The 21,084-nt window shown below is 43.0% G+C and overlaps 2 protein-coding genes across 2 annotated transcripts; both read left to right on the top strand.

The window, feature by feature from the left end:
* The first annotated feature begins 4,360 nt into the window (after positions 1-4,360).
* On the top strand, positions 4,361-8,732 carry LOC112887768 (uncharacterized protein At5g19025-like). Its single transcript, XM_025954031.1, has 2 exons — positions 4,361-5,228; positions 8,295-8,732. The coding sequence occupies exons 1-2, from the start codon at positions 4,498-4,500 to the stop codon at positions 8,332-8,334; spliced, it is 771 nt and encodes a 256-aa protein (XP_025809816.1). The 5' UTR covers positions 4,361-4,497; the 3' UTR covers positions 8,335-8,732.
* A 557-nt stretch (positions 8,733-9,289) lies between these two features.
* On the top strand, positions 9,290-13,346 carry LOC112887226 (protein PALE CRESS, chloroplastic). The gene is made up of 7 exons (XM_025953353.1): positions 9,290-9,588; positions 9,674-9,750; positions 10,596-10,790; positions 11,448-11,534; positions 11,900-11,950; positions 12,085-12,264; positions 12,833-13,346. Exons 1-7 carry the CDS (start codon positions 9,426-9,428, stop codon positions 13,064-13,066), a joined length of 987 nt encoding a protein of 328 aa, XP_025809138.1. The 5' UTR covers positions 9,290-9,425; the 3' UTR covers positions 13,067-13,346.
* Positions 13,347-21,084: the final 7,738 nt, after the last annotated feature.

Here is a 21,084-nt window from a genome sequence, read left to right as displayed (position 1 = left end):
CGGCCCATAAATCACATTTCCTTCTCCATAATATATACTGAAAATACCCTTCTCGGAAGACATATCTGTCAATCATTAATAAACTAGTTATACTACATATTAATACACAACGAACGACGATCCTAAATTTCAGCGACTCTCAGATTATATTTTATAGATTCTAAACTATTCAGATTATAAATTATACTAAAAACAGATGAAAATACTAAAACTATTCAAAACATAACTACTCTAACAAATATTTCCTAAATTATAGTTATTTTCAAGTACTTATATGGCTAGAACGAGAATATACCTCAAAATCGACGTGTGGACAGGGCTTCGCCGCTTCCTCTTCTCTCTTCCTCTCCTCTCTTTCTCTTTTTTCTGATTTTTGCTGGATAAAATGGCATTTTTGGGGCAGGTTGGGGCTTATATAGCCGGTGGGGGGACCTCCCGCCCGACCAAAGGGCGGGATGCCCCTCAGCACAACATCCCGCCCTTGGTTGGGCGGGATGCCCTCCCAGGGACCTCTTCGCGAAGAAATTATTTGCGAAGAGGCCCTCGGGTGACATCCCGCCCGCTGGGTGGGCGGGATGTCCCGGGCCCCACGCGTCCTGCCCGTTCAGCGGGCGGGAGGCACCCATTTCTCTAAATTTTCCCAACTGGCACCCCTTTTTCGAATTTTAGTTTTTTTAATCCCTTTTTTAAAAAAAATTCGGTGGGATAGTATAGTTTTTGGGCTGAAGGAGAGGAGAAGATTGACAGGCCTATTATTATATGTCTTTTTTAATTTTTTAAATACATACACATGTTATACTATATGTATAAGTTTTTTTCTAAAATAATGGGTATTCAACTGAATACCCTTGAATTGAAGTGGGCTCGCCCCTAATGACTCATGAGACAACATCTTTGTTTTGCTAATTCCCGCCGCTTGGGAGTGGGCATAACCAACCAACGACCGAATGCCTATCTGAAAAAACTGAGATCAACTAGAAATATTTCAATACTGTTATATCTTTAGTTTCTACTAATGGAATATAATATTGGTCAATTTTATTATGGGCCTTGACCGAAATATATAAAAAAAGTCTCAGAAAATAAATACTACTACCTCTGTTCTAGAATATAGCTATTTTTAAATTTTCTTCAAGTCAAATCTTTTAAACTTTGACTGTAGATGGTAAAAAAATATAAAGATTGAAAATATAAAAGTGATATTAGTTTATTCATAATGAAATCAACTATCGTAATATTTAACCTTTTCTATTTAAAAGTAATTATTTTTATAATATTATTGGTCAAAGATGAAAATATTTAACTTTGACCAAATCTAAAAGTTGCTATGTTGTAGGACGGGAAAAAGTTTATTTTTAGCCATCCAACTATCACTTGAATTTGATTTTGGTCATCCAACTACGAAATCGGATATTCTTGACCATCAAACTATCAAAACTGTTTATATTTGACCATTCGACTATTTTGAAGGGTGGTTTTACTGACGTGTTGACACATGGTAGTGGGGCCCATATGACCACTCATTTTTCTCTTTTCTCTCTCTCATCTTTCTCTGTTTCTTCTCTCTTTCTCTCCTCTCTCTTCCTCGGGAGGCGCCAGCACGGACGGGCAGAGGCATGCAGCGGAGGCTCACCGTGGAAGAGGCTGCGGCATGACTTACGAGAATCATGCCCTCCGTATCCCACTCCATTCTCCCCACTCACCCCTTCTTTCTTCTACCTCTTGCCACGAGCACGAGAAGAGCCGAACATAGCCAAGCTAATGCCGAATCTTCTCGCCACCCCGCGCCACCAAACTCATATCCCCCTCTTCCGACCCTCCTCCACCCTTCGTGCTACCTCCCCAACCTGCTCCCGACGAGCTCCGACCCATTCCTGGCCGGGAATCAAAGCTCTCCATCCGCCATTGGCGCCGGTGGGCCCAAGATCCTCCCGTAGGCGAACTCCCACCTCCAGCTCCCATTTTCCTTGTCCAATGGCTCAAATCGAATGTAAACGACCTCTTAAAGCTCACGCCCTCCACGTTCCACCACGTTCTGCCGGCTTCTGTGCTCATCCATGGAGCTCGCCGTCGGCCGGAATCTCCTCCTCGCCGCCAGCCATGCTCGGCCGTTGCTTCTCACGCACATCACCCACCGTTGAACTCGCCTCGCTGCGTAGATGTTGTAGGTACAACTTCCCGCCGTCGTATGACTCGCCGGCGGCGGGAACACGCCGGTCAACTGGCCGATCGCTACGGTTTTGACCGGCCAGATGAGATAGACATGTGGCCTCCACTGCCGTACGTTGTACACGTCAGCGAAACCACAGTTCAAAACAGCCGGATGGTTATATATAAACGGTTTTGATACTTGGATGGTCAAAACTACCCGATTTTAGAGTTGTGTGATTAAAATAGAACTCGGACGATAGTTAGATAATCAAAAATAGAATTTCTTTCTTCAGGATGGAAGTAATAGCTCCGTAGCTCGGATCTAATAAGAAAATCATTCCTTCACCCAACCCCAACTCTAGCAAGAAAAGCGGTCTCTCCCTCCTCTCTCCTTCCTCCCTTTCCTCCAATCCGATGCTAGCTCTCACTATTCGCCCATCCTTTTCCTCCAATCCGGCGATGCGGCGGTGCAGCGGCCCTTGCCTTCGGCCGTCGCGGCCCGCGGGGCACTGGGAGCCTCGGCGGATTGGGTGCCGGACTGCTGGTGCACCGGATCGAACTCACGGCGGCTCAACCTCGACGGGTCGAGCGCCATGAAGAATATTCTATTCTATCCTGGTTTGAGTTGTAGCATTCCAGCCCCAGCGGCAGCGTAACCCTCTCGTCTCGACATTTCACGGGCTGCCGGATCCGTGGGCTACGTGGTTTCGGCCCGCACCCAGCTGAAGCCCAATCGGCCCATAATTTTCTTCATCAGTGCACCAAAACGAAGAAGCCCGATCCAAACAGCCCGACGGTGTGAGAGTCCTGTAAGCTTCGGAAAGAAATTTGCCACCATTGGCCAATTGGGAAGTGAATGAAAGCGAACGTTACCGAAGCTGGCGACAGCGCGAGCAGCCAGCCACAGCCAGGGTAGCACCGATTCGAATGCTGCCAAAACAGGAACACTAGCAATAGCGATTGCCGCCGTCCAACGAATGCAGTAAACATAGCGTTACCTTCATTTGACCAGCGCTGTCAACACTACAACGGCGGGCGGGGCAAACAACGCGCGCGCATACCGTTTACCTTAATCGTCACGGTTGCAACGGAGAAACCACGCGCTAATTCCGCCCGATCTCCCTTAAACAATGCGCTCCCATGGCCAGAAGCCCAGAACTTGCCAAACGTGGCCTTAAACTAGACAAAACGCACACCGAATCCCAACACAAATGATGATCTGAACACATGCTCCTCTCCGCATGACCAAACAAATTTTTTTTTAAAAAAAATATTGCTAGGTTGCTTCGATTTAGAATGGCATCTCAAGCTGCTAATGGTTTGGGCTGAGTCCAGTTTCGATGGTTTGGTTTTGCTACATGGTCTCATTTGGTTTGGTGGCAAATGGGGTAAGATGTCTACCAGCCTGGTTTGGTCTGGTACAGTTCGTATAAAGACTGGGTTCGGTTCAGTTCAGGTTGGGGTTTTAAATGATTGTCTACAGAATTAGCACACTCGAATTTTCCAGCCATTGGATGAAGATCCTACGGTTGGCCTTCATCTTCAACCTCCAGTCAAGAGCATCAAACAGGCTTCTTCCCAAACGAGCTCATCGGAGGCAGGCAACAGCCAACAGGCAAGCGGTGCAGGACGTGGCTTGGTCCTCCTCATGGAAGGAATCGCTCGCGGTGCTCATCTGCGGGGGCTGCGGTGCTTGCCGCTTCACGAGCGTGAGCGAGCGGAGCCCTGGGCTCAGCAGCCCGTGACGGCGCCCGCCTCGACCATGGTCGTAAGCGGGTCGTAAGTGCATACAGTTTGGTCTTGGTTCGGTTTCTGAAGCAAGCGGGTTAGTGTGGTGCGGCAGCGTTTGGATCGATGAGCATACTAATTATTGGTTTGGTGCGGTTTTGGCTCGGGTCTCAGACCATTAGCAGGCATCCCCACCCTACTGACCCTAGCAAAGTCAAATCTGCGCATCCCATTCATCCAAAATTCCAAATACAAGTTGTGCACCGCACCACCCCATCCTCTCCCGCTGATTTGATGCGTGACGGGTCCTGATCCACCGGATTCCACTCACCCACCCCCACTCCCCGACTCACCCGTCCACTTCCTCCTCGACCCGACCCGACCCGATTCGACTCGACGCGATCGGCGGCCGGCCGCGTGCCCGCTAACGCTAACGCTAACGCCGCGGACTAATCGTGATTAAGGAAAAGGGAGGAGGCATGGGGGAAAAAGGGGAAAGTCCAAGCGGCGGCAGCAAAACCCCCGCTCCGGAAGGCAGGAAACCACAATAAACAAGGCACGCAACGAATCCGATCCCGATTTAATTCGCCCCAAATCCGCGCACCGCCGGCCGCGGGCATGCTCCGGCCATTCCTCTCCCCTCACCGCCCTGCCCCCACCGCGGCAGCAGCCGCCGCAGCGGCGATGCGGCCCGCGTCCTCCTCCCGGTCCTCGGCCGGCGGAGGCGGGGGGCACCACGGGCACCACGGCGGGCACAGCGTCTCCGTGTCGGGGTCGGCGTGGGCGACGTGCCGGCACACGCCGTCGTCGGCGACGCTCGATCTCCTCATCATGCTGCTCGTGCTCTTCTCGCTGTCCTTCCTGCTCGCCTCCTCGGCCGCGCACGTCGCGCGCTCGCTCTCCCCGCTGCTCGCCACGCCCCCCGTCGCCACCGCGCTCGCCCACGCCGCCGCCGCGCTGCCCTACCTCGCGGCGGCCGCCGTGCTCGCCGCCGCGGCCTTCCTCTCCTGCCGCCGGCTCCCGCTCCGGCGCTGCCGCAACCCGCGCTGCCGGGGGCTCCGGAAGGCGCTCGAGTTCGACGTCCAGCTGCAGACCGAGGAGGCCGTGCGCGCCGGCGCCGGGAGCACCGTCGGCGGCGCCGACGCGGCCATGTGGCGCGAGATCGAGGCGCTGCCGTGGAAGGGCGGCCAGGGCGGGAACAACCCGGACTATGAGTGCCTCCGCGCCGAGCTCCGCCGGATGGCGCCGCCCAACGGCCGTGCCGTGCTGCTCTTCCGCAACAGGTGTGGCTGCCCTGTTGCGAAGCTCGAGGGGTGGGGCGCCCCCAAGAGCAAGAGGCGCAACAAGAAGTGAGTGCTCGTTGACCACGTTTCATTTCTTTGCAAATTCTGCCAGATGACTGAAGTACACCGGCTAAACTTAGTCTTCCCTCGCAATTTCCATGGGATGATGGGAATTTAACGGTTCTCTGACACAGTAGTTACCCGCGGTGTTCCCTGGTCCATCGTAGTGGTGTCAGCTATGCTTGTTAGTTTGAAGCCGTCTCGTCGATTGATTTCTCCAGTTTTGAGATATTATGCCCTGTTAATCTGTTTCTGTATGTGCAAACAATCAAGCATGCTCCCATTTTGATGAATCATGGTCTATCAGTACATCTCTGTATGCAAATTGGTAACTGTATTGTGTGGACTGCATGACTCATCTATGAAGCAGGGATGTACCCTGTTTGTTTGTCTCATGATTGTAGTGGGAATTTTAGTCTAGACTGCTTCATTTTCTGAATTCAGTTGACTTCTATTCCTTCTGTGATTCTCTCAACTGTTTGTACCATAGCTTGCCGTGCTAACATCTTCGTTGTCATGAGTTGCTAGAAAATGAATTAGTCTTCAGATGTGAATGGGCTATTACCAGAAGTTAGGTACTGAGCCAAATGAAGGCCATAGTTGTCAAAGTGACTAAGCTTAATTGACAGAATCATGGAATAGAAACCAGCTACCTTTCTAAGTTGGTGGGCATGTCAATGATGTTTTGAGCCACCTCCATGTTCTAGTTCGTCTCTTGATGGGATAGGTGTATTTTTTCTCATGGTTGCCTTTCAATTGAAATGCACTATTGTTTGTTCCACATGAATTGATTTTGCTGTTGAAGGAGGTTGCCATTCTTAACAGAAACGACCTTGGGTGATCTTTAATTTGAAGGAGGTTGCCATTCTTAACAGAAATGACCTTGGGTGATCTCTAATTTGATTATCTTTGATGATTTTCAGCTGATATAAAACATAAGGTTAAGGGTCACCTACAGTCTAAAGATGTTTTGGGAGGTTCTTTACCTCTGAGAGGCTTGAGCGTCACCTGTAAGATAGAAATATAAGCTCATTTGTGGAGCTTGTAACCTGCAGGACTTGCAACATGGTGATTTTATATTTTGATCACGGATAGGAAGAAGTTACTTCAGTAGGCCTTTTGAGGTGCTGCAAGTTGCCTGGAAACGATCATTTTTTGTATTGTGCACAAGAAAATTGACGAGCCATGAGAGCAGCTTGGAATTATGCTTAATGGTTCTAGATTACACTAATATGTTATTTCTGGGCTAGAAATTGTAGAGATGAATACCGGAACATGACACTACGGTATGATATGGATAACATTGAAATGCTGGGTGTGGGGATTTGACATCAACGCTTTGTCATCTCATTGAACTCAATTATAGGACAACTTCCTTCAATTATAGGACAGCTTCCTTTCTTTGTCGCATGGCTGTTTAGCTCTCTGCACTGTGTAGTACCTCATTGGGAAATCTGTTTTAGTGAGTAAACTGTCCCTGTGAACCAGACACTTACCTACAAGCCAAAGGAAACATTGCCAGACCTGAGCTCAACGAATCTCTTGCATGTATGTAGCACTTCTTACTGTTGTCGAATAAACCATAAAATTGTAAAAATTTCTAATTACCAATAGAGAAATTTTGATTCTTTCGGTTCACATTTAAACTGTTGTGTTTCTTCTCTTTAATTGGGCTGGGAAAATCAAGGGTATGGGTCAAACTTTTTCTATTATCTGTTTTTTTAACAGGTGGTGATGTAATTCTGTATATCATTTTCCTATATTAGACCAGCCTGATTGTACAACTTGTTGCATTTTTTCTGAGGTTTTTCCTATAATGCTTAATAATTTGTGGTTATGGCTTGAAATGTCTAGCTGTTTTTTGGTGTTTGGGCTGATAAAGAGATAAACTGTTTACTTATGATCATTTCTTGTTGACTAAAGTCTGCATAATACCCTTTTTCCTCTGCAAGGAGGCTTACTATTTTGTTGGACATGGATTTCCTGATCTTTTGAAAATTCTTTCCATGTTGGCATTTTGGCAAAGTTTTACATTGGGAAGTATCTTTTATACTTCTGCTATTGATTCATGAAAGTGTTTGATATATCATGTAGAAATGATATCAGTAGATTTTTCATTAAGTTTGCTTACCATGATATATCTTCTATTTTTGCTAACTTACTAGTACTGATGTTTAAAAAAATGTATTTTATAAGACCATTTCATTAATACCTAAAAGAACAAATCAAATAGAATAGAGTGGAATTTTATTCTGATATCCTGGTTTCAGCTCTTGCTGCAGAAGAATGCATTCTTCTATGTTGATTGATTCTGAATTCTGACTATGTACGTGTTTAGTTAGGTTATGGACTTACTCGTGGGGTCATGTTTTCTGAATGTTTAATTGATTGGATTTGACACATAAATCACCCCTTCCATTAGACTTAATGTATTAGTGCTTTTGCTTTGTTTGATGATGCCTTTTCTTGCGGAAACATGTGTTGACAGCAGTATCCAGATAAATCACATCGATTGGGTGTTACTGTGTACATCTTAGCTTCTAGAAAGAAATCATGCGCTAAAGGATGCATATTTTTTTCCCATTCCACTATGTTTCTGGAAATTGCTTGTTTATGCTTTCCCTTTTTATTATGTTACGGTTTGTGTCTTTATGTTTGTGTATGTATATTTTTTTTCTAAGTAGGACTATATTATTAGTTCTAATTGCTAAAGTTATACAGGAAAGTAGAAAATTTATCAATGCCTTTTCTTTGCAAAATTGATTGCTGTAGTATTGTTCTTTTTATTTGTACTGTGCAGTAGAAATTGTGTCTTTATGTTTTAGTTTGTTCAGCGGATGTTATATTTCTACACAAAATTGGTTAATTAATTACCTGGAAATTGATTTGAGTATAATGTTGTACATTTATAGTAATGTTATGAGAGTTCATTCTTTGATGTGATCGCTTATCACTCTTTGCTTGCCGTGTTAATCTTCACATGCATGATACAAATATACACATTATTTTTTGGTTTTGCCAAAGTACTAATTGCTTGTTTCTTTCTCGTTTTCTGGATTATAATTTTTGCAGGGGCACGCAAGGTTCGTTACATGACCGAGGGGTGAGGTGAACAGAAGTCTGATAGCACCCATGGCAATGGTGTTCCTTTAGACTTGCCGTGCTGTTGAATAATACTTCTGGTGAAAGATACAACAATTACAAGTGGTTGCACCATGATTGTACTGTTACAGGGTGGTCGCTGAACCCCAACAGATATACTGATACAAGACAAACGATGCAAGAATAAAGAACTGTTAAAAGGACAGTAAAGCGTAAACATTGGCGACGTGATTGTCATGCTTCTCCCGTTGTGGCCCCTTTTGCCTTTCTTTTTCTCGCACAGGATGCAAGGGATACATGTGGTTGGGCATTGTTGATTGCTCTAAAGCCTAAAGGCATGAACAATATATTATATGCCCCATGTTGTGATTAAATAAATTATGCGGCAGCTTTTGTTTTGAAACAAAAGTACTCTGATGCAATTTTCTTTCAGATCTGTGTAGTAATAGAAGTATACAGTATGACTTGTGGCCAAGGTTATGCCTTTGAGTTTGTGTCAATACCTTGAATCAATATAAAATCAGTTCGTTGGTCCGCTGAGGCTAATTTTAGAGCATCAGATGTGAGGAATGGAACCATGTTTTTTTTTTGCGTTCGTGTGACTAAACAGATTTTTTTTTTTTTTTGCAAACAATAAACCCCTTTCTACGTGTTTGGTGAACACTGGGTTTGCGAACCCTTTGGTGCTTGGTTCTACGCAAGTTTGATGTTCTAAACTATGGTAGCATCGATCAGATTTAGCGAGCATTTTTGCCTTGTACGATTACTCTGCCATTTGATGATGCGAAGCCTTTCATCTTCTTTTCTTCTTACTAGTGCTGTTTATCCAACGCCCCGTGGGCTATGGGTTACCAACTGACCTTGGTCAAGATTTGGCGGGGCGAGCCAAGTTTGCTTCAACCTAGGCTGCCCCAAAGTCACTCACGGCCGTTAGCCGTTACACAGGGAGCCTGTGTGGGAGTTGGATAAGAGCTGCCGGTAATTTTGCGCCTTCCATCATCACTGCGCTGCCGGCTCGGCCCGCCCGCCCGCAAAATCCTCCGTGGACCCAAAACCCCTCTCTGCTCGCTCATCGGCGGTGGTCGCGCCGCCGCGCGCGCTATGGCCGCCGTGGCGCCCGCGCTGCCGCTGCACACCTCTCTCCGGGCGGGGCAGGCGTCGCCCTGCCTCCTCTCCCCAGGCCCCAGCGTCCCCGGCCGGCGGCGCACCGCTCCGTTGCGCCTGAGCCCTCTCCGCCCCGCGAGGCCCCTCTTCCCCATCTCAGGTTCGTTTGGTGCTTGCACTTCTGTACTTGGCTCGCGTCGGGGGCCTGCCTGGTTGGTGACTAATTACCGCCTCGTCTGCTGCAGCTGTGGAGAAGACCAAGGAGGCTGCGGCTGCCGAGGAGGCCGAGCTGGAGGGGATGCCGCCCGAGTTCTACGACGAGGTATGTGCGCATCTGTGCGCGTGTATGGGTGGATTTCATGGTTAGTTCGCTGAGGCATTTCATCGAGCGGGTGGTGTGCGAGCTTAATCCCATCTCGTTACGGTGAATTGGTGGTCGGAATGTAAGATCAACAAGCTTGTTGTGAACAATGTGACATGGACCGTATGCTAGTGTTAGAAACATTTCGTTTCTGGAGAAACAGAAATGTGTTTTTTTTTCCCTCTTGTCTTTAGATACGCTGGCAATTCACTGGGGCTGCAATTTTCATGGTACCACTAGAAACTCTCTGTTGCTTCATTCAGCCCTTCCTGCTGTTAGACTATCTGCTGCTGTGGGCTGTGGGCAAAGATGGCCAAAAGCCTTATTATCTCAGTACTCAGTATTGTTCTTTAGCAAACAACTAAAATCACAATTTTGTCTTCGGTAGGTATACCAAACGTGCATCGTCGATGGTTCTTCACGCACAGTTTCTGAATCATTCTGCTCCCATCAACTTTTAGCCTGTAGGACCAATTTATCATCGGCATGGGTCTTTCTCACAAGATGCTCAGTCTGTGTCGAGTTGACATAATAACTTTACAACTACCAGTGGCATCCATCTCTATTCCCTGTGACCTATAGTTGGAAGCAGTACCTGTACTGTGATGTCTGAAAACTGCTTACTTCCTCAAAGATACTATGTATCTTATCTGTGCAATGTATACATTCTCATTAAACAGCATTACTCATTGTATTTCATTCATTTTTATATTTATATTTGTTGACGGATGGTATCAATGATTTTACCTAATTTCAGAAACAACTATTATTCTGCAACCAGATATCACATATACTTCCGCATGCAGGAGTGGCAAGCCCGTCAGCGGGAGAGGACTAAGGAATGGCATGCATATCGGCAGAAAGAGGAGGCTGAGGAGGAAAGAATAACAAGTGAATACCGAGAAATAGGCACGCGCCTGAAAGCTTACCCGCAGGAAGAAGTTCGTAAAGCTAGGATTTTAGTTTCAAATTTCATAAGAGCTGGTGAAGATGTTGAGGAGGTAAGCAAACACCTCATTGTGCCTTCTTTAAGATGCAAATAATTCCACTGATTTACTATCCTGTGTTTCTGTCCCTTTATCTTTATGGTACATCAGCTAACTGTGGTTTTGGTGAATTATGGGAAATAGTCACTGTTAGTGAATAGCACAATACTGGAACAGTGTGAGACAAATATGACCAAACAATATTGCTCTCTTGATTTCTTGGGCGTTTCAGTGACCTAGACTACACTTTGAAATTGAAAATTATTCTGATATAGGGCATTTAAGCTGTCACAAACTCAAGTCTTAAAGATTACTCATTGCAAGTTTGCAACTCACAGATTCCTGCACCAAGCACCGTGCTCCAGCCTCATAAGATCTATTCTCTTTAGTAGCTGTCACCTAAATGCATCCACAATAAATCAATAATCCATGCAACTGTGCTACTTTCACTTGTCAATATATTTACCATCCGACTTACCAAAAGTTGACTCCAAAGTGTGAGCATCAGTTGTATTGTTCCACGATTCTCTTATAGCAATTAAAAGAACCACCAAAATGAAATTTACTAGAGTTCCCTAAACTCGTGGTTTGCTATCTAGGACACTGTTTTCTAAAAAATCATTTTCAGAAAAGTTTATTTATTTTATGAACTGCTACTGTATGCGTATGTAGGAAATTGAGAAGGCTGCTGAAAGAGGAGACCTTACTGAACTTGTTCTTATGGTCATTTGGAATCGACTTGATGTTGCTCGGCGTGATGTATGTAAAATTTCTCTTTTGAATCGTGAGCTATAGATTTTATGGATTGTTTATCCTTATTACAGTTCAATTTCTTGCATTTTGGAGTTTAAAAGATTTTATTAAATAGGAAATTTGTTGGGGGCTCTTAAAATCCCATTTCTTCTGTCACTCATTTAAATTCTTGTAGCATTACCATCGTACTAAATATTTTAATTTGTAAACAGTATTTACTTCATTTCCTTACAACTTTTATTTGCTCACCAGTTTATCTTGATGCTTTCCTAACTTCTCTGCATAGTAGAATGATACCTAAGATGTTCCTTTGCTCGTAAGGTAATAGCGGATTCTACCTTTTGGGTATCTGACATCTGTTCTACCTGCAGGATGAGCGGGATGCCATCAGAAGCCTTGATCTCTTATATAGAAGGGTAGAGGTAAGTGACATAGCTGTACCTTCAATCATAGCTAGATGAATTTGTGTCCATATAAGTCGAATATTCAGATATTCCATCTTTGCTTCCAATTCTCTTATTGTTGTGTGATGGGCTAATCGGAAATCTGAACGTAGGCGGAGATTCTAAAGAGTGAAGCAACTCCTGCCATGAGATTACTCAATGAGCTTCTTAATCTTCATGATGGAGGTGATGATGATAAGTGGCTAAAGAAATGTAGAAAGCGCATGCTTGAAGTTTTTCCAAGAGAGGATCCATTCACTGTGGTCTTTCCTGCTAGTTTCAACATGGAGAAGGTATGTTATTTCAGTAGAAATGATCTTACCATGTCTTCACAAAACTTTCAGGAATAGTGTCAAGACTTGAGCACACCAAATTTAGGCAAGAGGCACTAACTACTTTATTGCTCTTAGACATTGCTCCTTCGTTTTTGGACTTGTGCTGAAACATCACCTCATCTGTCCTATCTGTGTTAAAAAATATATATAATATAGTGGAATCACCTCATCTGTCCTATCTGTGTTAAAAAATATATATAATATAGTGGAAGCAAAATACAAGCCACCCATCTCTTAGTCTTTTTTTTTGGAAGTTTTGAAATAACTGACATCAAAAGCAACACAAATGCATTTTGAAGCAAAGCATACATGAAATTATGATTACCAATATAGAAAATATTATCACATCCACTGTAGAAAATTAGCTGAGTCTAAAGAAAATCAATATCTCCATTTCAGTTAATAGTTTGATTCAGGATATACTGCTTCCTTCACAATTACTTTTCCATGTTGCCTTCGTCGTCAGATGCTACAGAAACATGCTGAATGTTTTGTTTTCTATATTACTTCCTTTTATTTGTGCCAGCATGAAGGGCGAATTGAGCTGCCACCTCAGGACGATGATCTTCTTCTGAGGGTGGACTTTGTCAGGGAAGTCGATGAGCTACTTAAAGAGGTTCAGGCTGAGCAAGAAAAGAATAGGCTAGAAACCGGATATGATCCTGAATCTGTTGCGAACATGCTGAAGCAGCAGGAGAAGCTGCAGACTATACGGCAAGTGGAATCTCTCCTGGAGCTAGCATCCTCCCTGAAATGGTGAGGACTGAGAAGCACAATCAAGCAATTATGCCCTCTTCAGGGAAGCTAGAAACAATTAACTTCACGTAATACACGACAGAGCACCTCCTTCAGGCTTGAATCTTGGTTTTCAGCTAGTTAGACACCATTAACAGTTCAGTCCTGGGTAGGGAGCATCAGCTTCGGCACTAGTGTACCTTTGTATGTGTAGAGATATATAATGATGTATGTTTGCACTATCAATACAAGACAATCTGAAACTGGATGGTCCAACTCCACTGCGCTCACTTTTGAGTTTTGAAGTCTGAACATCAACTGGATGCGAAATGGCAGTGTCTCCCGTTGGAAGTAGCCTCCAGTTTATCCATTGTATGCCGAAAGAAACACCAAGGCCGCGAGTGCAATGGAGTTGTGCATATTTTGAATTGTAGGTTGGCAAGCGCACAGGTATCGTACACGGGCTGTACTTCATGTGCTCAGTTGAGCTGATGGTGCTGCACTATTGCACCGGCATATATAGGACAGTATCCTTTTGGCTTTACAGCATAAACTGGCAACGGGAGAGATGACTTCAAGTAACATGAGTACACCATGGATTCGACCCGAAATTTGTTGCATACATGTTCAAGCAGCAGGAGAAGCTGCAGAGTACACGTCAAGTGGAATCACTGCTGAGCTGGCGTCCTGCTTGAAATGGCGAGGGCTGAAGAGCACCATTTGAACGACTATGCTCTTTGCATAGAATCTAGAAGGCATTGACTTCCCGTAATGCTCAACAATTCGAGCACCTCCTTCATGTTGTACCTTAATTCTCAGGTAATTAACCGTTCCGGGTAAATTTGATTGTGTGGAGATATGTAACGATTTATGTTTGCGGTGTTAATAGAAGACAATCAGCCCCTGGATGGTTCAACCCCAGTTCGATCTCTGCCGCTTCACGCATTTGAAGTTTGAACTCAAGTAAACGTGTCTCCTTCCGGAGGTAGCATCCAATTTCATTATCAGAAGTAGTAGGAGGGGCGAGGGGGCAAATCCACCTTTCAACCAGGTGAAGCTGTAAGCCAGCAAGCTCCACTCCACTTCGTTCGACACACAGAATCAAAGTACGGGGAAGGTGAGTTATGAGATTCCAAGATAGTGATGAGGTAGTTGCAATTTGCATGTGTATTTGCGTTCAGCTTTGCTACTTTCCTTCTAGACTACAAAAGAATGTCCGTGGAAGGGAATAGTCTACGTGGCCTGGTGTAGTCTGTCAATTTCTTTATCGGATGATTAAGGAAAGTCAAGCCAATAGCTGCAGCTTTAGTCAAAGTTTTTTGGATAAATAGATAGGGGTGCGAGCACTTTACAGGTAAAGAAGGTAAGATTAACCCTAAAAAAGTGCCAAAAATGGATTTGAATCAAAGTGCGGGGAAGAAGGTGAGTTCTGAGTTCCCAAGTGTCAAGACTCAAGACTGCACAAATGAAAAAGACCAAGAACACTGAATATTAATTAATTGCCAAAAACAAAACTGTAGAAGTACCTGGAGTTGTGCATGCATGTTCTGAACGGCAGTAGAGGTTGGGAAAGTAAAGAGGCATCAAAGAAACAAGGTCTTCACACGATCTGCTTCCCGTACGTGATGGTGGTACGCTTGAATAAAACCACACTTGCCCGGGCAATATAAAAGGCGGCAAGAGAGGTCATGGCTGCAAGCAACATGGGCTGGAGTCGGCAGTGTGGGGAGGGGTGGAGAGGGATCTCAGTTTGGGCAACTCGTACGTATGTACAAGGGGGTGGTTCCTCAGAAGAATTTAGACATGGGAGACATCTGGAACGTTTGAATGACATGAGCGCAGGGTTCACCAAGTCATAGGGTTGGTCCAACCATGTAGTGGCGCTTGGGGCTCTCCATCTTGTACTCCCCCAGTATCAATGGAAAATTATTCAGGTAAGGACCCTTGACCCCCAATGATTTCTCAAAAAGAAAAGGTTGAGATGAGCTGAAAAGTTTGAGGATGAAGTTTAGTCAATCTTGGATTTGCAAACAGTGCCGTACCTTCTAGATCGTATTGCTACAGATGGCTTTGTAACAACATGTTTGTTTTTGCGCAAATATTGCTAAGCAAAATCCATAGGTCCAGTATTACAATACTTTTCATGACAGTTGAATTCATGATTTTAGGGGTAATCTGGCCATGTGGATTATTAACCGGCAACTACAATAAACTTGCAGCATTCCTTATGTCATAGAGATAATCATGAACGCAGAACATATACCTGATGTCAAGTTGTGCACTTGCAAAAATTTGGAAACACGTGTGTGGACAGTATGGTACAGTGGAAAACACTCCGTATTCGATATAAGATACATCTGCAATACGGTGTTAGCAGCGTCCTGGATGTATCAGATTCGCTAGCGAATAAATAAAGAGAACGACTAATGTTAACTTGGCAGGTCATCATTTATATTTTAAAACTAAACTTCAGAACTTTTCAGTTTGGTGCCGTGTGATTAGGTTGTTTGGTACTCACTTTGTACATCTTGGATATTGTCCGGGTACATAGCTAGCCTTATATGCAGGACGGAATATTTGTCTATTGATCAACATTTCTAAGTAAAATACATAGCTATTCTTTAGCTATGTTGAAGCCAATCTTGTATTCTCCAGATAGGGTTATATATATCGTTGGAGAGCCATATGACACAAAATAATAATAATAATAATAATAATAATAATAATAATAATAATAATAATAATAATAATAATAATAATAATAATAATAATAATAGTGTTTATGTGAGGTGAGTTCTATTTAGAGAGGCGCAGGTTATAATTGTTAGACATGCATGACATGCAATTTGATGGAGGGTTGGATTCACTGTTTCTGAAGATTGTGAGGAAGGTTTGGGCGCCATCCAACTGCAAGTTTTTTATGTGGTTCCTTCTGCGAAACAGAGTTTGGACTACGGACAGGCTGCTGCTGCTGCACGACGACCAACTACTTTCGCCCAATGTGCCGCATGAACTTGAAAGTTAACAGCATTACGGATGAGCATTACGGATGAGCAGGTTTCACTATAAGGAATACGCTCAATTTCTGACAATATTTATTCTGAAAGTACTATACTATACTCAGTATACTATACTATACTCAGTATACTCAATAAAGTTAAAGTACAACATGTTTGCTTTAATATTAATGTACATCTTGTCCTCTATGGGCTATGGACCCCGATGCAAATTGTTAAATTACCGAATTCTTGAAATGACCGTATATCTTATCATGGGTTTAAAAGGGAAGAAGAAAGCTAGAAAGACGATTGAAGCAAAGAAAACGCAATTGTCCGCCTATTGATCAAAGTAGGATATTTAGGCATATGAGGCATCAGGAGACCACCTGCCGCTTGTGGCATGTGGGCTGAGTGTGCTTTATTCGCCCTCAAACCAATCCTTTCTTTGGTTTGAGCACGATTTTAGATGTTGGCTCTAGCATGTCCAAGAAAAAGGTACGGCAGTATAGAAGGTTGTGGTTGGCCAAACCCTTGCAAGCATCCAAGATTAAGCTTAGCCAATTTTAGCAGGATTGCTTCAGCCTCGAATCGTTACATGGCTGAGATTTGTTGAACATCAATTTGAAGCCTTGGAAGATGTGCTTCAGCAGCTGAGTGATACACCGCAGTTCATCTTCTGGTTTTCAACGAACTCGTAATTGATATGGGTCCTTAATTACTTACAGCAACTCCAACCCACCTCTTACTTTTAGCCTTCTATTCTTGCCAAATAAGGCTCCCTCATCTTGTTTCTCTCTCCTACTTCACAATGAACTCCAACAAACCCCTCGTAACTCCCTCAGATGAGAGTCCAGAGTGCGGGGTCCTAGATGTGGGAGGTCGAGCCTGCTGGATGAGAGGTCTCTCAAACTTAGGAAGCAGATTAGGGATTTTGGAGACGCCTTTTATGTTTCTCTCCTAAACTTAGAGTAGGAGGTAAGATGAGATGTTGGATGGAGTTGCTCTTAGTAGTGTACCTTTTCTTTTCGAAGGTTCAGAGTGAGATATTAGTCCCTGCGGTTCAAAATAAATGTTGTTTAGAATCCACATGGCCTACAAGGTGAGAGCTTGATCAATAATTAATATGAAAATGTCATATTGCAAAAAATGGTAATTAAAGTACTTTGCAAATATTTTTCATGGTGAGTCCCGTGATAGAAGTATTTTTTTCCATGGTGAATTTAGTAACATATATCTTACATTATCTACTTTTGTAACTTTTTATACATTACTGATCAAAGTTAAAAAGTATTTTTAAATTGGAGGGAATATTTTCCATGGGTCTTCTCGCTCTATGTTCTGATTCAGTTAGTTAAATTGTTCAAAATAACATTTATATTAGTATTTTTTTCATTGTTGAATGGGTTATTACTCCGCCCCTTACATATCCGTAATGAGATGGCTCAACTTAGCACAAGAAATGCTGAGTGCTTGAATGGGTGACTGCTGGGAGAAGCGCTGAGCAAGGGCACACCGAGCGGTAGTGTCCAATCATCATTGCCTCTGTAGAGCCAACGTCTACCCCAGATCTTTATCAATTATCATTGTTTCCTATGAATTTTACCCCAAGTTAAAAAAAACTTAGAAATTTCTACGGAGAAATAAATTATAGGACATGCCATCATAATTAATCAGCTAATCCATAAAAACATCATTGGATAGTACCCACTTGCATCCCAAAATAAGGAGCATAATTCTTCTAAAGCAAAGCATTCGAGATAGTCATATAGAAATATTTCAAGGCACAAAGGTTTCACATCGTTCAATTTAAAATGGTTGAGCCTAGAGAAAAATCAATTGTCTCCTTTCAGTTAATAGTTTGCTTTTGGATTTAGTGCACTCTTTCAAACTACATTTCTTTATTGTCAAGGGAAGGGCTTCTCATAAGCTACAGAAAACATAGCATGATGCTTGGTTTATCTATATCGATATCATTTCTCCGTTTCATCTACATTCCTCCTAATCTACAAACATTGTAATTTTTTATCCTCTTTGGTAATTAATCCGATCATCTCAAACTACTACTACTAAAATAATATGTCGATGGTACAATGTGTTGACTCTTCTGTACTCTCTGCGAGGACTCTGCTGGACAATGGCAAAATTATTAAGCAGCACATAGAACAGGCCATTTTGTTCGAAATGCATTATTTTACTAGAAAATTGTGAAAATAAATACTGAAATCGAGAAATTAGAAATCTGAGTAGTCTACCAGTATGATATAGTAGTTCCAGGCCGCTTAAGCTGCCGGTCTTTCATCGACCAAGCTTATGTAACCAAGAACAAAATGTAGACGAGGTCCGCGAGGTTTATAAGTTGTAGAACTAGCTTTATTTCATACTTGGCAGGGGGTACGGAAAATATGCTCTCTAAAATCTCTTTATCCCAGCCTTGAGCTGGCTGCAGCCGTTTCTAGTGCTGAGTACTAGTTCTATAAGGCTGCAAGAGTTTTCCACCATGTGGCTAACTGCTCGGAGTTTTATTATTAAACCATCTAATATCACCTAACTGTAGAACCAATAAAGGCATTCGGATGGAGTGTTTGATGCTTTTCTGTTCATAAAAGATTGTTTTGATTATGACGTCGGATAGATCTCCCATATCCATTTTTAATACTAATTTGTATTATAACATATTAACAAGACTTATGAGAACTACACCATACAAAAGTATACAAGTCTATTTTATTTGTGAAGTTTCAATTTAATATCTCTAAAGTAGCTGTAGTCAAAGTTTCAAAGATATCTACACTATTGCAAAATGACATTCTTTATTGATTATAAAGAAAGTACATCACACAAGCTATCTATTGTTGGCAATATGTAATTCTTTTTATCGCATTTACATAAGTTTAAAAACAGAGATACTTGAGTTATTGGTACCTCTTCTCTTTGACACTTATTGTTCTAGACATGAACAGTCTCTCCAAAACACACTTGTCATCGTCAGTTCTAATGTTATGCTACCAATACTCAATAGAAAATAATATGAAAATTCTTATGAAACCCCATTGGAACCGGTCTAATGGGTAGGCACGCAAAGAACTCTGATGATTAACTGTGGGATAGTTGGTGCATCTATCTATCACCATTTAGGTTTCTAACAAATGCTACATTACAAACCAAGTGCAGGATGGTCCTAATAACTAATAAGTTGCGTCAAATCCTAAGTGAACGAGGATGATAAATGATAGTCTTGTAGGTAACAATTATGTCAGTAAATATTAGTAGCTCTACTGTGCTTGTTCAGTCGTTCTTTTTAAACTCCCCATCAAAAGTGAGGGTTTTCCCAACTCATATGAAAATTTAAAATTTCCTATAAAAATCATACAAAAGTTGTATGCTTCAAATAGTCCCTTAGCTTCTATTTATGCATATAATCTTATAAAATAGATAAGCAATGGCCCTCATACTTCCTTGTCATTGGAGGCCCTTAGCTTCTATTTTGTTGAAAGAGGCTTGTGCCGAGGAGAGGATAGTTCGTTCCAGCTGCCTATGTAGCTTGCATTCTTAGTGTGTCCGTCTGTTTGTGTCTCATGGAAATTTTGGTTACTCTCTGCTTCACTTCTAGCAGGAGGTTCTAGAGTTGGGACTTGGGAGGTAACAGCTTGCAGCAAGACATTCTGGGGCAGAGCTTAGCATGCATCTACTTTTACTCATGTAAGCGGACGGATGTTCAAAGTGATCTTCTTATCAGGATTTTAGTTTGCCTATAACCTTTATTTATAGAACCCTGCAAATGGCCGAACTGAATCTACAGTCTTTAAGCAGAGACAAATACTGATGAGAACCCTGCATCAAGTGGAATAAGCGACCAAGTTTTACACTCGTGCTAAGCATGTGGATTACCATTCTCGTGCTTAGCAAGACCAAGTCGACAAGTACTATAACATTCTCATGCCTACTACCATTTTAATCACCTTTAAAGCATTGTCAGCTTTAAAGCCACCCTGCCATTTTAATCACCTTGGGTAATTAATCTAGCTGTTTTAAACAACTGCAATTCAATAATTCAACAGTACAGCAATATAGTTCTCTCTTCTTTTGAGAAAAAATTAGTACACCAGTTTCTTGATCCTTGTCTTGCACCTCGTTTCCCCATGCCGACCTAATTACCCATGCCGTCTCTCATGCTGCCCTTTTATCCTAGAAGACGAGTAGGATTCACCTGCTGCTATAAATTGCCTGTGCAATAATTCAAGCACGCCACCATCCCGTCCAGTTCGCACATGGTGCACGGTAGCAATCATCTTTGATGCCGCTGTACATTTTACAAGTCACTGCTGCTCGGAACATGAATGCTCTGTTCATCGTCTTGCGGGCTTTTCCATGTATGTTTCCCGACTCTTTGGAATGTAAGAGCTCGCCATTGCTGCTGTTTGGTTCTGCGCATCCGACACAAACACGCGACAATGCTTGCTCTGGCTCGCAGCTTCACCTGGTTCGCGATGATAGACTTGCTCTCCAAACCTTTGCAACAATGAAACCGGATGCTACCTCCGATGGAAGACGCCGCCATTTTCACATCTGGATGAATTCAAACTTCAAAATGAGTATAGTTGGGAACACCAAACTCGAGTTCAGGCGCAAATTGTCAGCTATTAGCAGCGTAAACATACACCCAAACAAACAAGTATATGATTACGATTCACCCTGACGATGGTGCTTTGAGTAATCAAGGGAAATCAATTGCTTCTAGCTTCTATGCAATCATCCATTCATACTCAGATCTCACTATTTCAGGAAGCTACTCAGTCCTCCGATTTCAGGGAGGCTGGAAACTCCAGGACCGGTTTCACTTGTCGTACAAATCTGCAACTTCTCTTGTTACTTCAACATATTCACACCAGATTGGAAAAATACCCTTGGCCGCTACTAACCTCTGCCAGTGCTAACTAGCATACTTCTATTAAATGAATATATCATCACAAACCTAGCAAAGAAAGCTATGGAGCTCAGGGGCTCAGGTAACAAAAAGGCAGCAAGGAACCAGAGATACCATCCA

The sequence above is a fragment of the Panicum hallii genome, chromosome 3, assembly GCF_002211085.1.
Source record: "Panicum hallii strain FIL2 chromosome 3, PHallii_v3.1, whole genome shotgun sequence".
Lineage (NCBI taxonomy): Eukaryota > Viridiplantae > Streptophyta > Magnoliopsida > Poales > Poaceae > Panicum > Panicum hallii.
Note: the sequence above shows the minus strand (reverse complement) of the source record. Positions and strands in the feature narration are given on the sequence as shown.

Bases quoted from the DNA above. Each gene is read 5' to 3' on its own strand.
- LOC112887768 (XM_025954031.1), top strand. From the start codon at position 4,498: ATGCTCCGGCCATTCCTCTCCCCTCACCGCCCTGCCCCCACCGCGGCA. The intron at 5,229-8,294 runs GTGAGTGCTCGT...TAATTTTTGCAG, and splicing joins AGCAAGAGGCGCAACAAGAA to GGGCACGCAAGGTTCGTTAC.
- LOC112887226 (XM_025953353.1), top strand. From the start codon at position 9,426: ATGGCCGCCGTGGCGCCCGCGCTGCCGCTGCACACCTCTCTCCGGGCG. The intron at 9,589-9,673 runs GTTCGTTTGGTG...CGTCTGCTGCAG, and splicing joins GCCCCTCTTCCCCATCTCAG to CTGTGGAGAAGACCAAGGAG. The intron at 12,265-12,832 runs GTATGTTATTTC...TATTTGTGCCAG, and splicing joins CTAGTTTCAACATGGAGAAG to CATGAAGGGCGAATTGAGCT.